Source organism: Chaetodon trifascialis, chromosome 16 (genome assembly GCF_039877785.1).
Source record: "Chaetodon trifascialis isolate fChaTrf1 chromosome 16, fChaTrf1.hap1, whole genome shotgun sequence".
Classification (NCBI taxonomy): Eukaryota; Metazoa; Chordata; class Actinopteri; order Chaetodontiformes; family Chaetodontidae; genus Chaetodon; species Chaetodon trifascialis.
In genome coordinates, this window is record NC_092071.1 from 14,479,581 (window position 1) to 14,496,191 (window position 16,611).

The 16,611-nt window shown below is 42.2% G+C and overlaps 1 protein-coding gene across 9 annotated transcripts in view; it reads left to right on the plus strand.

The window, feature by feature from the left end:
- Positions 1–16,611, plus strand: part of LOC139345188 (disks large homolog 4-like) — a 61,354-nt gene that overhangs the window by 15,217 nt on the left and 29,526 nt on the right. For 2 of the 9 annotated variants that reach the window (XM_070983724.1, XM_070983726.1), the window contains exon 1: positions 5,844–6,027. The exons of 5 other annotated variants lie outside the window; for them this stretch is intronic. In XM_070983724.1, the coding sequence (XP_070839825.1) occupies positions 5,926–6,027 (102 nt within the window). In that variant the 5' untranslated portion in view covers positions 5,844–5,925. Of the gene's footprint in view, positions 1–5,828; positions 6,028–16,611 lie in introns of those variants that run through there. 2 more of the 9 variants (XM_070983723.1, XM_070983722.1) reach the window with 2 other exon arrangements.

A 16,611-nucleotide genomic window follows, 5' to 3' on the forward strand; every position in this document is an offset into this window, starting at 1 on the left:
CCCCTGCTAGTCACTTAAAATGGGTTAAAGGTGTAACATGCACACCATACTTCATGCTTATGGCATTATTGCCGGTGATGAGTCCACTCTGGCATGTTAGATTTATACAGCTGATGGAAGCAGGGATATCAGATGTGAAACATTACAGCTTGCCTGCAGAGCAACCTTTGAGTGGTGCTGTTTCACCTGCAGTTGAGGTGAGGCAAGGCTCTACCGCAGGATCCAGGGAGTCCAGGTTTTAGCTCTAAACTTTTATTTTGGAAGAATTAATCCCGGTGCATTTTGTGGAAAACGAGGAAGGAGTTTTTAAAGTCCAACTTATCTTTCCCTGACATTTTCAAACAGTGGATTACTTTGTTGCTAACAGCGTTCTGTATTTTCCAAACATTTTTTAGCCCTGCTTGACACGATAATATTTTTCTCGCGCAAACAGGTGAAATCAGACATAGCAGGTTCTGTGTAGGTGCGAATACTATAATTCTCACCTTGGGTGTTTCCTTGTCAGTAGAGCTGAGGCAGTCTCAGAGCCTCAGGAGATTCCCAGTTGTGTTTGCACTTTAGTTAGACTATTTCTGCTGAGGGCTGGAGGTTAGAGAAGGCTGAAGACTGGAGGCTTGTTGTGTAAGAGTGATGCACATTTGATCCACACAACATTTGGATGAATTTATATACCCCGCTTTGTTTACGCGACCGAGGTTACAAATGCCAATGAATACAATCACTGGAAAATTTCACTCTCAGCAGGTTAGCCTACCAATACTGTGTGGGCTTACCTGCACGTAGCTAAAGGACACACAGGCTAAAAACAAGGAAGACAGCTTGAATGTGCTGCACTCTAAAACAGATTATAGGGTGGAAACATGTAATTTCTTTGTCACCGTCATATTTATTCCAGAGGTGGGAGTACAGTAAGCCACGTGTGCAAGTCACAAGCAAATCTCGTGTCGTAACCTTCAAGTCTCGGGCAAGTCCCAAGTTACTGTGGTGAGAATAGTCTCAGTCCCTGTTTTAAGTCCCAGTCATATCAAATTCTGATGATCATCTACAGTTTCCAAATGTAGATGATCTAAATGACTGTGGTCATGGAAAAAGTTCTCTTTTCAACATTAATGAAAACTGTTGCAGTCTGCACACCCTATAAATCCTCCTGATGTTTGACATTTTCTGGCAATCGCAAACTGAACGAATTGCTAGTTACTTCTCCTATAAAACAAACAAACAAACACTGTTATTAGAGGAAATATGTACATTTCCCCAAGTACAATTCAAGGTACTTGTACTTTACTTGAGAATTTCCTCTGTCTGTGACTTTATACTCCTATTTTTCAATTTGGTAGTTTTGAATTTTTCAGATAAACAGCAGCATCAAGTGTTGTTGTGTGTGTGTTGAGAAAAATTCTTCTTTTTCTTAAAGTAAATACACTAATGAAAACACTCTTGGCTGTAAAATGTATTGTCACAAAGCTGAGAGTGTGGCTCTGAAATTATAATCTACCTTTTTTGGATCATTTCTAATACGACAGTGACTGTGATGCATGATAAGCTTACATTAGGTCTGTGGCTTTTCTGCACAGCTGTGGCAACACTGGCAGCATTGTAACGGAGTTGGCACGCAAGTCAAATTAAATGTGTGTATTGAATATTCGAAGTTTAAACAGGCACTTAAAACAGCAGAGAAAGGGGTCCACCTGTAACCGTGTAGTCATGAACGTGCAGCTGTGTTAGCTGGTAATGTGCCTGCAATGTGCCTGTTTTATGGCCACGAATCAGTCCCCTGATTATCTTTTACATTAATGATATGTCTTCTCAATAAAAGGCCGAATCAATTCTAAGCCAAGTGTAACATAATTTAAACTTAACATTTGCTTTCCAGCTAAGTTTGGCCAGCCAGTCAGTGAGCTAAAAGGACGCATTCATGTACCTTCCTCTGTGGGTTTTTTGGCGACAAATGAAGATGGATGTTGTGGTGGTCTCGTCGCTGATTTTTGAGTTGAATTGAATGACGGGAGTTACCACTGAACCTTTTTACCTTTGGAGTGTTCCACAACTTTCCCAGCCTGATGTTGCTCCTCACCCAACTTGTTTGAAACATGTTGCTGCATCAAATTCAGATTAAGCAGATATTTAGAAAAATCAATCAAGCTGATGAGGCCAAACTTTAAATTTATTGTCTTTGTACTGTTTTCAATTGAGTATATGTCAAAAAAAAAATAGAAAATGGTCACATTCTGTCTGACAAAACTATGGTGTCATTCACATATAAATAAAGAATGTATACAGTGAAATCTAAGATGGGCACAAAGGATCAATAGGAGCAAGCATATTTGAAAAAAAAAAAAGTTCCAACTTGGTTGTAATTGTGAAGATTTTAATCTATTTGTGGACACTGCATGCAGAGACATAAAAAAGGCATCAGATTGCACACAGTGAAATTTTTAGTGTGGCAACTTTGATCATTTCTTCCTTTATCTCTTATGTAAAGGTTCTCCTCAACCACAAGATGAGAAAATGCTAATTATGGCACATCTGGCTCAACCTACAGCGTATTAGGCTTAGCACAATTTCTGGCACTCAGAGGCTCAGCGAGCTGCTGTAACAGCCACTGGCGAATAATAAGCTTGTTCTTCTAGCCCTCTTCATATTCTCCATGTTTTGGAGAAAACACCGGCGTGAGTCTCATTGATATCGCACGCAGACACTTGCTTTTATGTTCACAATCACCCGTGACAAGCAGTCATCTTATAGATAGGGTGACCAAGGATGCTGCTGGCAAGTGGACTGTTTGTTAGGAATTTGCCACCCCCTGCAGATGTTGTCATGGAAACACTCCAGCTCTTTTGGGGCTCTCTCTCTCTCTCTCTCTCTCTCTCTCTCTCTCTCTCTCTCTCTCTGTCTCACACACTCACACACACAATGCAGCATTAGGATGTTAATGCTTTACTCAACACTGGAACACCACAGTTCAGGTTTCCTTGTGACTCCCACGCTTACATATTGCTATAATGGAGGGGGGAAGCCACTTACAGTATAGGATCACTATAGAAATTACGCTGTTCCTATAACAATTATGGATGGCGTTACAGTCGTATCCATCGTTACGTATGATGTGCCTGAAAATGATGTGCTGCTTGAATCCAATATGTGTACATTTTAAATGTAGAAAAGCCTCTGTTGTATAATCTATACAGCGTTATATACACACAAAAAGCCTTTCTGTGGCATGTGTGGGCTAACGTTGCTCTTATGCCAGAGCTCAGCAAAGAAATGAAAAGGTTCCTGTGCATTGTCCGTGTCAACAGTTATTTCAAGACAAAGCAGAACCAGATACTTACAGTCATCAATACTAAAAGATATTACAAACCTTTCCTTTCTTCATTCCTTCATTTTGTAATTGTATCTCTGCTTTGTAAAAGCCTCTTGAAATAAGGCAGATCATTGATGAAATGATTAGATATTTGAACTTGTTTGGAGACCTCAGTCAGTTGCCATCAGAGTGGAGTTTGATGGGAGGGGAACACGCAGAGAAAACTGTGTGGACGTAATTTAAAGAGGAGTAGAGCAGAATGTGTGGAACCACCCTTGTGTGATTTTGAAGAGGCGGCCTATTGCAAGTCTGTTACTCATCGTTGCAATCGCTTTTCAGTGCACAGTCAATGCCAGAGTCCCTTATTAAAATACATTCACTGCTGCATTCAAGGACAGAGTTTTCCTTTGGAGAAAGTAATATCCATGGAAACCGTCTGAAAGGTCTTCTCTGTGTTGTTACGTGATCAGAGACAAGAGTCAAAGTATAAAGTTAGACCAACTGTTAAGAGGAAAAACGTCATGCACCTGGAGTATTAAAAGAAGAATGTGAGCCAGGCTGTGCCCACACACACACACACACACACACACACACACACACACACACACACACACACACACACACACACACACACACACACACACACACACACACATCTCAAATATTATGTGATCAAGACTGAGGGCTGTCTAGCTGTATAGATTTTTGTTCTGCATTACTGTACAGGGTGCTTTCTTACACTTTTTTGTATTGATTGTATCTGTCGATTTATAGGCTCCTCTTTCTTTCTTGCCTTTGAGTGGAGTGTAAAGAATATTTTTCCTCAGAAAGTGACACTAGTCTACTTCACACTGTGTTGAAATTCATGATCCCCCTCTGTAGGCCCGTGATAATCCTGCTGATGTCTTTAGCACATTGCAGATTTCCCAGGATATCCCCTACTCTCTGGGAGGGTGATAAGGTTTTGAAGAAGAAGAAGAAAAAAAAACTATCAGCAGCACACTGGTGTATTTGGAACGGTCTGTGCGTTCGATTTAACGCTGACGTCACCCGGCAGCGTTGAGCCCTGCGCCGCAGTCGGTCCTGAGATGAATGCACAATATTTAAATCTAGCCTACCTGGTTCTCTCACTCCACCCTGTGGGCTCACCATGTCAGCACAATCACACACAGGAAGAGAGGCTCAAAACACACATGAAGGCTAAATGAGACATTCATCTTGAGAAGCCTGTAAAGACATACTGTGGTTACCTGTTATTGATGCTGCTGATTATCTTCAGTACATTTTATATCTCTATTTATTCATAAATGTGCATTGTATGAGGTTGTGTATTAACTTCAGTTGCAACTAATTCTATCACTATATCAATCATCGGGTCTAATTTTAATTTAAGTTATTTATGAGTTTTAAGTGTGCACTTTCAGAGAAACACATCACATATTGTTCGGTTAATTTTTAAACATTCTGTCTTGATTTAAACTCTGTTTACAGCACCAATGTTAAAAGTTGACATGCACTCACGTGAACTGCCTGTTAGGGATGTGGGGAGATGAGTTAACGAATCAAAAACAGTGCACCTCAGAAATGCTAACACAAAAACAGGAAGGAATATCCTTTTCAGTCTGATATTTTTTCACTTTACTTCATTGATTGCTTGCGGCTGTGTGTTTGTTTACCTGCACATCACACATCAGCTTTCCTATCTGTTGTGAATGAATTTCCGTCTATTTATGAGAAATGAGTTCAAAAGGTCTTCTTCTGCTATTTTGTCTCATTTATGAAATGCTGCAAGATGACAGAGACAAACACTGGCAATAACCTTGTGTTGATGAATGACACTTTTTCTTTTGGCTCAATCAGCAAGCAGATGCGCGAAGTCATTTTGCAGCCATCAAGAGCTGTCCACTGATTTGAAACATTTCAGCACCACGGAGAGCTCCTGGAGCAGTCCCCGCAGATACCCGACAGGGGGCGCAGTAATCACACTGTAACATGTGGTGGTGAAGCAGTCTGTTTGATGTGTGGCCATTTAATGTGTCCCCGCTTCCTCTGCCTTGAGATGAGCGCGCGCGCGCGTGTGTGTTTTAACTTGAATATTATTACCAATATTATTATCCTGCTGCCTTTGGGCAAAATAGATACACCGGATCTCTCAATTCAGTCTCTTTCCCCTTATGATTCCAGCTGCGCGTTGAGTACAAACTTTACGGTCAATCAAGAGAGAGAGAGAGAGAGAGAGAGAGAGAGAGAGAGAGAGAGAGAGAGAGAGAGAGAGAGAGAGAGAGAGAGAGAGAGACTAGTACTAATCATGAGTGATGCTGTGGGTGTTAAACCTTTGGACAACATGGCATCGTGCAGCGACAGACCGACGCTTTAACCGTGACAAACATGCGTGATCTGAGGTTTAATAAAAACACTCGACCCGAGTGCCGCCACGTCCACATTTCTACCGGGCTGCCCGCCTGTTAACCGGCATCACCGACCTGACCCCCCCACTCACTCACCCACCCCCTCCCCCGCTCCCAGGCTCCCTCGTCTAACTGTACCGTGGCTGTGGGTGAGTGGCGGCGGACTGACGGGCTCTGCTCTGTGCTGTCTGTCTGCTGTGAGGCTCTGGACTGATGTCTCTGCCTGTCAGGAATCTAAAGTGTCTCTCGCCGGTCATGTGCCAGTGTAAGGTCATCTGCAGCAACCGGACCCTGTCTCTCATGTTCGGGTGCAAGGTAAGCCTGGGCAGCCGGATGGCTGCGGCAGCGACTCTTCTCGACATGCATATGGATTGTTTAGTTTGCACAAATCTGTGGCAAACAGCGAGATCCGGAAGACATCGCGCGTTTGTGCTTGTGCCAGTTGTAGCTCCTTTGAACTGCTCTTTTCTCGTTGCACCGCCACTATAGTAATTAGTGCAGTAATCACACTCACCTACGGCTTCCTGTCTTGTCCATATGCTTTCAGGTAGCAGCTCATTCACAGCGTAGTATCTTCTTTTTCATAGGCGGCTGATTTCCATTTACACGGAACAGGCGACGGCGTCCTTGGCAGGCGTGTTTGTGTTTGGTGTTTCTTTACCATGAATGTTTGCTCAGATTTAATGAATGAAACGTGGATCACCATCAGCTGCCGCCTTCCAGGTCACCGTTAGTGGCTGACCATATGGTTCACCCATGCTGATTGCTTCTCATTAAGCTTTGCGTCCCAGCAAAGCACGCTGCATGGCATGCTTGTGACCTTGGGGAAATGTACTTTATTGCTCAGGGCCACTTAAATATCATTCCTCATCAGAGAAACTGTACACCGCTCGAAACCAGGCAACATGCACAGTACCCCTGCTGTTTCCTGAAGCCTGCTGATGAATCAGAACCCAGCTGCTTATTATCAGCACAAGAAAACAGGCTATTATGTTCAGCTGTGTGATTGCTGTGATTGCAGTATGCTTTTGGTCTAAATGTTGTGTGGGAGATGCTGTTTTTTTTTTTTTTTCTTTCCAAAGTGAGAGCATGGTCATTCATTCATGCACTGATTGTCCGTCACATCCCCGATGCACACATCCCCACCACCACCACCCCCCCAGCTTCAGGTGTTCCCAGTATGGCAGCCAGCTCAGTGTTTCCCTCCACATGGCACGCTAGTCTGTTAGCTTTTCCAAGCCAAATCCGACTACACTGGTCCGCTCTGGCCAGGCATTGTCTGTACACTTGCCAAAGTGATGTGTGCATGTGTACAGAGCTCCAGATAATTTGTCTGTGGATTCAGTTTGTGTTCCGCCTTGCTGCTAGAATCTGATTCACTTTCTTGCATTTTGATTAGTTCGATGGGAAATAGGTGGATATTATCCTTGTTTCATTAATTGTGATTATTTTTACATTTGGTCTGGTAGACGAGAACAGTTTCCATGTTTGTGAGACACCGCTGGTAGAATTAATGTGGGTGTTTGCTTTCTGAGTTTCTGGAGGGGAGACCCTGCTGTGCTCAATGTTCAGTATTACTAGCACAGATAATCCCATGTGCCTCACTCCCTCCTGGCTCATATCTTCCTCTGTTTCCCCATCTGAGACGCCACACCTTCCTCGTGGGAAAACGTATTAAAATTCTCCTGCCACAGACTCAAGTTGCCTCCACAGTTATCATGGGCAGCCAGTGAAATGTAACTCCCCAGCAAACATCTATTCTGTAATAAGAGCAGATTTGAAAATGGGATTAATTTCTCAATTAAAATGGATCGTGCTTGGTTTGGTACAGTAATGCTGCTTTTAACAGATCTGGCTTAAAATAATAATAACGCGGTCTGTCACTGCACAATGAATTCTTTTCTTTTGAAATGCGCTGATGGTGCCAAGCTTGTTCTTTCATCAGCAGGTGAACCCTGAGAATTTATCTAGTGTCATGGTATATCCCTTCAACATGCCCACATATCTGCTCTGCATACACACACACACACTGCATATTTCCAGCAGCTTTACTAGTCCTCAAACAGCTTGTGTCCAGTCTGTTGCAGTCTCGTGGTGGGTTGTTATTGGTGGGGTTTTATGTGGCCAGGTCTTTTGGGATGTTCACTATATTGCAGGGACATGCTTTTACTGTTGTCCTATATCATGACACAATTTTTCTATATATTTCCAGCTTCGCCTCTTCAATTAATGTCCTACCCTCTCCTGGACCGATATAGGTTTGCTAAGCATCTGCTGTATTTTGCAATTGCTGCCACGTGACTGGTCATTTTCCCAAGGTGATCTTCCAAGGTTATTTGTTTGCATAACCTTTGTTCTTAAACAAAGCCCAGCGCAGAGTCTCCCAGTCATCTTTAATTCAGGAACTTAATTAAAAGGGTCTTTATGTGGTTGGAAGCATTCAGCAGTGCTTTAATGTGCTCTTTTATGCTTAATGCTCATTGATGGCCTCACAACATTTAATCAAGACGGACTGCCTCGCTGAAGTTTGTCTTTAAGCTATGGCCCAGCGCAGTGCTTATATTGAGGGCCATACAATGTAAACTAGCCAAAAGGGTAGAGATTAAATGAGGACGGAGTATTAAATAATGAATGATTTACGACTCGGGGTTCAGCGTGCCTTCATCTCAATATCAAGATCGATGATTACCTCACCCCGAGAATCGATGCTCAGACGTCCTTACTGGAAAATGGACAGGAAAACGACCTGCTGTCACTCATTACCAGCCAACCAATCAAATGATCAAGAGTAATGATGTAGAGAATATCTATCCGCAGGTGATATCAAAGCAGAGGTGGTTTGCTGTGCTGCAGTGCAATGTGCAGTCTGTGTGGCTGTGTGCGAGGCGCTGGTTTTACATTTCACATCCTGACTGTAGCTGTTTTTATAGCCTTGCAAACATACCTTTCCTCCTATGGATTTGACCTATTTAATCCCGCTGTTTGTCATCTTGCTTTATAAAGAGCAGTGAGCCTCAGCTCTGACAGTAAGCTGGCAGTGTTGCAGCAACAACAATAATGTGCAGCAGCAGATGCTTACTAATGGTCCGTTCAGGTCAGAGATTGAATCATTCGGGGTCGCCTCTACCTTTCTAACTTGCTCTTCCCAGCTTATCTGCTATCAAACACTGCAGCTGGTGTTGTGTGAGCAATGGATGTGCAGGTTGCAGGAGCAAGTAGCTCACTGGCGGTAGAAAAACTAGCGTTGTACAGAAGTGGCTCTTACTGTCGCTATCTGTTAAATCCATGCAAAATATAATCATACTAGCAATCAAGTCGATGTTGCTCGTAAGAGTAAACTGTGTCTGACTGATGGGATGGCACTGAAGAGCGTATGGGTTTTCTGCAAGAGTCTCATGGCTTATTTGAAAGAACTCAAATATCCAAACTTGCCAACATAATCCTTTACAAATGTCAAAAACACCAGAGCTGAATCTGCATATCATTGCAAGATGGGTTGCCTAGTTACATGGTGTTCCACTTAAAGCCTTGAGGTAAACACATCAGAGCTGCAGAAATGGTGCTGGGACCCTTGAATACCCTATAAAGGCCCTTTTCACTCGAAGTGAACGTCATAAATACTTTTAATTTATCTTGACAAAAGCATACATATATTAAAAGCTCGCTCTCACTAAGCACCTGGCACAGATACGCATCATCAACCTTTGGAAATAAATTCAGCCTCAATGTGGTGCACAGACAGAATCAGTAAGTAACTCATCTTCAGTGACATCAGCATTCATTAATTCAAAGAGCACATAAACTCTAAAGGTGTGTTCAGACTCACAACTCCAGGTGAAGTCTGGATGCGAGGTGACTGCATGTAGACGCGAGTGGGTGTGCGTAGACAAACATTTGTGAAGTGAGGTGAAATGTTTCAACTTATCTGTTTCATGAATCTGCTTCATAGATGTCACAAACTCACGCAGGCACACTCCCACACACCGCCGGCAGTTTATCCGACACCACCATGTTGGTTTATTCCTACATCATAATTTATGTTGCTACAGGACCATCATTGAATCTGGCCAAAAAGCGACACATGCAGCAGGTGATGGTGGATGACAGATGACTGTGGAACTGTCATATTGTTGACTTAATTTCCCTTTTTTTCCGCAATTTGACTGGTCACTTGGTCACATTGGTGGCGCAGACGTTGTTAGTTAGCTAGCTACAGTACAACTAAGGAATAAAGCAAAAAAAATTCTCTTTTCCTTCTGTTTGAACATACGTTAAGCTATCATTTTTCTCCAACAGCCTAAAAATACCACAAAAACCATGTTGAAAATATGAATTTTTCCATTTGTTTATATTTTGGAATATCTGTATTTAGACAAATCTCTCACTAACGCTTGAGACAACCCTCTGAATTTCTCTTTTTCTTGTATGGATAGCCAATTAGAAACAAGAGCATTTTTCAAGGTGCTGTTAGCTAACAGCAGCAAAGAGACTGCTGCTGCACCAAAGAGCTGTTTCAGTTTAGTTTTTGCCAGGATGGTCACAGGATAAAAGAATACTGCTGCTGTTATTGCTCATTTGTTTCCAGTGAAACCATTAACCGGCCCTACAGTGCTGTGTGCTGTGCGCTAACATGGCTTCCACTTGCATGTTTGTGTGTGTGGACAGAGAGCGACTGGGGGAGGGTTAATACTACAATACCCCACTACAAGTGCAACATACATAAAAATGTATGTACTCAGCATAAAAATGGTGTGTGCATGCCTCTGTAGGCAGAGGGGGAGGGGATGATCAAGACTACTGAGCCTTGTGGGAGTGGGAGACCTGTGAAGGGGAATAAGTTGCACCTGACCTGTAAACTGCAAAATCCAAAAGCCTTTGAGTATTTTTGAGCTAATTAAGCGTTTTAACTGTCAGTGGCACTGCTGTTTCAGTGGATTTGGAGGGGCAGTTGACAATGCAATGAAAAGAAAAACTGTTCTTTTGTAACACACAAGCAAAATTAATTTGTGTTTGTTGTTGTGGGTCAGTTTTATGGTCGTTATTATTTGCGAGAGTAGCTTCCGGTATTTGTCACGGCTCCATTTCTTTTCATAGAAAAACCCAGCCTGGTTGAGTCCACATGGTCTGCAGTTTTCCTACGTATCATATAAATATCATTCATTTCTTGCATGACGTTTCTGTGACAGCAGGCTCCAGACAAGACAAGATGGAAACCTCCCCCCGCCCGCACTATCCTCAGCAGAAGCACCGCAGCCAAGCACCCACTATGGCACCATTTACTGTATCTATGACTCTAATCTGATTATTAAATTTGAGGATGATGCATCTGTGTGGGTCTTATCAGTGATGAATCATCCCGCAGAAACAAGATTCAGAATCTCATTAATTTGGGTTAGATGAACATAAATTAACAAGCGAATATTTAAGAACGAAATGTAAGGAAGACTGAATATGTTGAGCTTCTAAAACAGAGCTGAGCATGTATCCGGGGAGTTTATTTATTTTTTATGACTTTTCCTGTTTCACTGTAGTACTATCAGCCTTCTGGTGGTGAAGAAAGCCCAGCAGCACTTTAGGGATTTTATTTTTATTTTTAGAGAAAGCCTTAAGTTGGGTGGGACAGTAATGAGCTTCAAAACATGCACCACTGAAAGGATTTTTACATGTTTGATCAAAGTTTCAGTTGGGCAATCTAAGTCATGCTTCTGGGCAGAATGTGCACTGAGATTAGCTCCCTGTCGGAGATGCATGTACTGATGCAGTCGAGGTGATGCTCGATATGAAACACCTTCACTCTGCAGCCTGGCCGGGAGGACCCTCTGCACTCAGTGACTACCTTTAACACAAATGGGCTTGTGCTGCTGTGTTTGGAGCTTGATTTATCTAATGAATTCATACATACATTATAAGCTAGAAGGGTAGTCGGCGAGTGCAGGCCAAGGCCAGTCGTCCACTCGTCTATGATGTGCAAATCTGCAGACTTCATTGTTATCGTTTGTTCTTGTGATGCATAAAGTTCAAACATTTCTCCTCAATTTCTCTGGTCTAGTTCATCGCAGACAATTCACATTTGAATGTGAGTAAGAGTATATTTAGTTTCATTATTTTTGTGTATTTATGTTTCCTTAGCCTCGCTTTACTTACTACTCTGCTGGATTTATTCCTCCAAATGTTCTATCTCACAATATTAATGAAATTGAAAAATAATTTTTGATTTGCACCCCGTGATTCAGATCCACTCCAGAATTTAATGGGTTCTTTCTTAGCCTATGTTACGCCTTCTCACCAAGTTTCATGAAAAATAAGCCTGCTGACAGATAAATAAACAAACCAAAAACACAACCTCCTCGGCGGAGGTTATCATAAATTAGGAAATACATTTCCTCTCTCCTCTCTTAGTCTTAGTGTAATTTGGCATGCACTTTACAAATTACAGTTACTGAGCCATGTTTCTGTGGTTGCCGTGTTGTTCAGGTACAGTAAAAGCTTTGTGTCTGCTGTTAATTTTCAGCATTACAAAGAGATTAGAGTGACTACACCCAAAGTAAGACTTAAATTTGGGCAAAGAGGGTGAATCTAGAGCGTCTCCGTGGGGGGATGAGAAGCTCTTCTTTGTTGCAGACCCAGCTTTTTGATTTAGGCTAGATGAAGTCTTACTTTAAAACCCTTCCTGGTGCAGCTTTAAGCATTCTGCCCCATGGTAAATGTAAAGTCTGTTGTTGTTGCAGCATACATAGCTACAGGATAATAACACTTGTCAAAGTGTTGTGCTGAAACACCTTGGAGAATAGTCTGAAGTTAGCACTGGCAGAAGATGAGTGAATTTTCTACTTCTGAGGCTTACATATACATGAAAAAAAAAAAACAGTTGTACTAGTAGGTGTTGGCTGGCAGCAGCAGTTGTGATAATGCAAATGAGATGAAAGCTGTGTTTGGGGTTTGGCGCTTGAGACGACACTTGAGAGTGAAAATCAACTGAGAAGGCAACAATGACTGTATTTCGATGGGTTGTAGAGGAAAAGAGAGAGTTCAGAAGACCATCAGCGCTCCGAAGTGACGATGAGCGGTGATGACGTGCAGCTAATGCGTCACTTTTTTTACATGTCTACAGTGTCGATAAGCATTGAGCTGAAGTGTGAGTGCTTTATAGGTGCTAGTGGGTAACATTTCAAATAGTTGTTTTTAAATATGGCTGCATGGTAAAGACTGTATGTTATTTATGTGTGCAAGTTACACAAGGTAAATGTGGTAAATTCAAAATGTGTAAAGTTAGCTGTATAGTTGCAGACACAGATCAGTCAGTTCATTTAACTCTAATAGAAGAGCCGCATACAGCATTTGTGGAAAAACTGCTATCATGTATTTATTAGATAGTGAAATACTGCTTGTGTATCCTGGATGATTATTCAAATAAGCTGTTTGGTTTCAGAAAATGTATTATTAGCAGCTGCCTAAGCAGGAGAAATGTGGCTAGTCATCATTTAAACATCTCTTTATGAAACTAATTCAAATTCCATTTAATTCCAGTACATTTCCTGTTCAGATTTAACCTCACTGAGATGTTTTGTACGGCACGCAACTAAATTCCAGCACATAGTTAATTCTGACAGCGCTGTGAAGCGTCGCACAGCCTTAGCACGGGACATAAAATCCCTCTGAGTTCACAAGAGCAGCAACTGTTAAAATTAATCCAAATGCAGAAAAAAAAAGGATTAATCATCATTAACGAAAATGCAAATAGATGAACTTGCAGAAGCTTAAATTCTGTGGCGATGCAGTGGGGATTTGCAACCTTTAAAATGATACCAGGAGAGCTCCTCACGGTTCCCGTAACACCTTACACATCAAATGCGTTTGCAGTCTGCCTTTCTTGGAAATTATATGCCTGAGAGGTGAGGTTAGCTTTCATTCCATTACCTAATGCACGGTAATTTAACAGCTTGGTCCTTGAATTACAAACTCAGATGGCAGATAGCATTTGACATTTGCTCTACATTCAGTTAACTCATTTAACCATTAAAGGAACAGCTTATTCAGCTACTCAGTGCGTGGTTCTTTTTATAGTACGGGAGGGCCAACAACTCCAACTGCGAACTGTGGAGACTCTCCTTATTTTGACCTTTACAGCAGCATAATTCCTTAAAGATGTACTGGATTCCTTCCATGGTGATATACTGATACAATAAAGCCAGCAAAGCTCAGAGGGATTTTGTTGCACAGGTAATTTAGTGGGCTGTTTGTACAGTTAGAAGCAGATTTTAATTGTTGCAAGCTGTTATAGACCCCCTGCGTGTGAAAAAAGGGCCCCAGGAAAACAAATTTTATTGACATGATGTCCAATTATGTTTATTAAAACAAATAATATCAATTATCATGTTGGTTTTAGGTGTATTAATCCAGCTCTGTGTTAATCATATAGTGGGCATGGGAGAGCTTGGTATGTATTACAAGAAAGACTGAAGAAAACAACAACAAAGCTGTATAAACCATGCACACTTAGCACCTTTTAAGTGTCTGTGTAAAATAGTGCCGGCTTATCTCCGCATACCAATGATCATTCAGTTGTATTTAGAACATTTATACACTTACAGCCTTTAACTGCAGTAACATAATACTGTGAGGGTCTTGTGAGGCCTAATTTTGACAGATTAAAGTATATGATGAAAACAGGAAAATTGAACTGTTTCCCAGGCACAAGGCCACTTTCACTACCTTGAACTAAACGTAGAACAATATTATCAAAAAAGGCACTATCAACAAAATGTATACTTGTAGTACAGTTAAATACTATAGCTCAGGCACCACTAATCGATGATGCAATATCAAGCGCATAGCTCTTAGAGAAATAGTACAAATGAGCAATTTCAGGCCCTTCTATACCCGTTACCCATGTCATCCATGATTTTTAGACGGTAGTTTTAATTAATCCTTTTGTTTTTTGCAAGGCATCAAAGGAACTGGTGACGCTGCGAAGGCCATGTAGCACACGCGCAACCATTCGGTTCCCAAGGCTCTCCTAATGAATCCTTTTCAGGGTTAAATTTTGATGTGATCGTAGCATGCGTGTTAGACTCAAATGTGGGTAAAATGTGGAAAGTGTGATTTGTGTAGCTTATGTGAAACGCTGCAGGTACAGACCTGTGTAAAAGGGTACGGACTGGGTAATCAGGAGCTGATTGATATCTGGAACACCAGGTGAATGCAATCATGAGTAACTAGCTGGACCACTAACGAACCCATTACTTAAGTGCCTCTTTATCGACTGATCAGAATTGGCCTCTCAGTGATGTTGGCGCTGCAATACGTGTTTGAAAAATGTCCCTTTAACTTCACGTGAAATCCGTACTGTTTGCATTTGACAGAATTCAGCTGCTCATACCAAACTGTGATCCAAGATACCGCCCGCAAATAAATGCATCTTGGGCGCAACAATCATGCAACTCACTGATCAGAGGAAATGCACCAACGCCCCCGTCCAGAAGGACACGTTGTAACCTATCTTGAGCGTTAAGCGTCACATCCCCCACTAGTGGGACAGAAGGCAACATGGCAGCAAGAATGTTGGTCATGTGGGAAAGGGGGGAGGACGTGGCAACCAAAGGGCCTACTGTGTAATTTACTAATCGTTCTGAGTTTTAAGTTTTGTGCTTTTTAATTCAGTCTTACTCCGTAGAGTTATTCATATAGAGAAGATTGAGGTTAGTAAATTAGCCAAGAGCTGCTCGGTTTTATGAGACTGTATGTACTGTGTATAGGAAGTTGGTGGTATACAGTTACATAACATGTAATCTGGGTTTATATTTACGCAGTAATGCCCACCTCTGCAGCACTTAATAAAGAAAAATCAATTGTTTCCTGCTTATCAACGTGTAATTATGGAACAGTGCTATCAACAACTATTCATTTTCTCTCAGGTCCACCCACATTCTGCTGTTTTCTGCTTCCCTTTATTGACAGCCTCACCTTTTTCATTTTTACCCATCCCCCTCACTTTCTCCTTTATCTTCATCTCTGTTTCACTCCCTCTCTTTCTTGCTGTCTCAGTGTAATGTGATCCAGGACCGATGCTGGCAGCCCCAACTGTGGCACTGCAATCTCTGCTCTGCTCTGGTTGCTAGGCAGCCCATCTGAGACAGTGCTCGGTGATGCACCTCCCTCTCCGTCTGCCTCCAAAAAAAAAAAAAAAAGATAGAAAGAGGGTAGAGTGGCGGAGCCGGCCATCGGGCCATCAGCCAAAATTCAGAAGATCCCTCAAACATTTCTCTGTTTTTAGAACGGGCTTCTTCACATCTGCAGTGCAGCAGAGCATATTGCGAGCCTGGGGGGCTTTGGGGGGAGTACGGATTTGTAGCGAAAACACAAGCACCACTAACCCACAGGACAGTGTGGCAGATCTGCACAACGATGCTGCCCACCTTCTGATGTGTTTGTAATGGAAAATGCTGTGTGCAGATTTTGTGTCATCACGCCTAGAATGAAACCTACCGTGTGTGGCTAACGCAGTGGGCTGCTGGCACGCTGCCCAGGTGTGGGATATCGGTAGGGGAGTAAGGTTACTAGGAAGAAGCTGCATGATCTGCTACTGTAGAGCCATTATGAGTCATGGCTCTGGTTGCTCCAAGTGGTTGTGGAGGACGATCGCGTTGCTCAACACACAATGGCAATATTTGGAGGCCTCCTGTGATGTCTTCACTTTGCACTTGTAGGCGTCACACATGTTATGTGATATGTGAGATTTGCGTATGGATTGTGCATTTGGCTAAAGATGCCTCCGTGATGGGAGGACTGCTCTGTGTCCTTCATGAACGGACTTTGTTATTCACACCATAAAGTTTAAAGGAGATGAGACGTCAATGAAAGGTTATAAAAATGAGGCTGACAGTCATTTCTGCTTGTAAC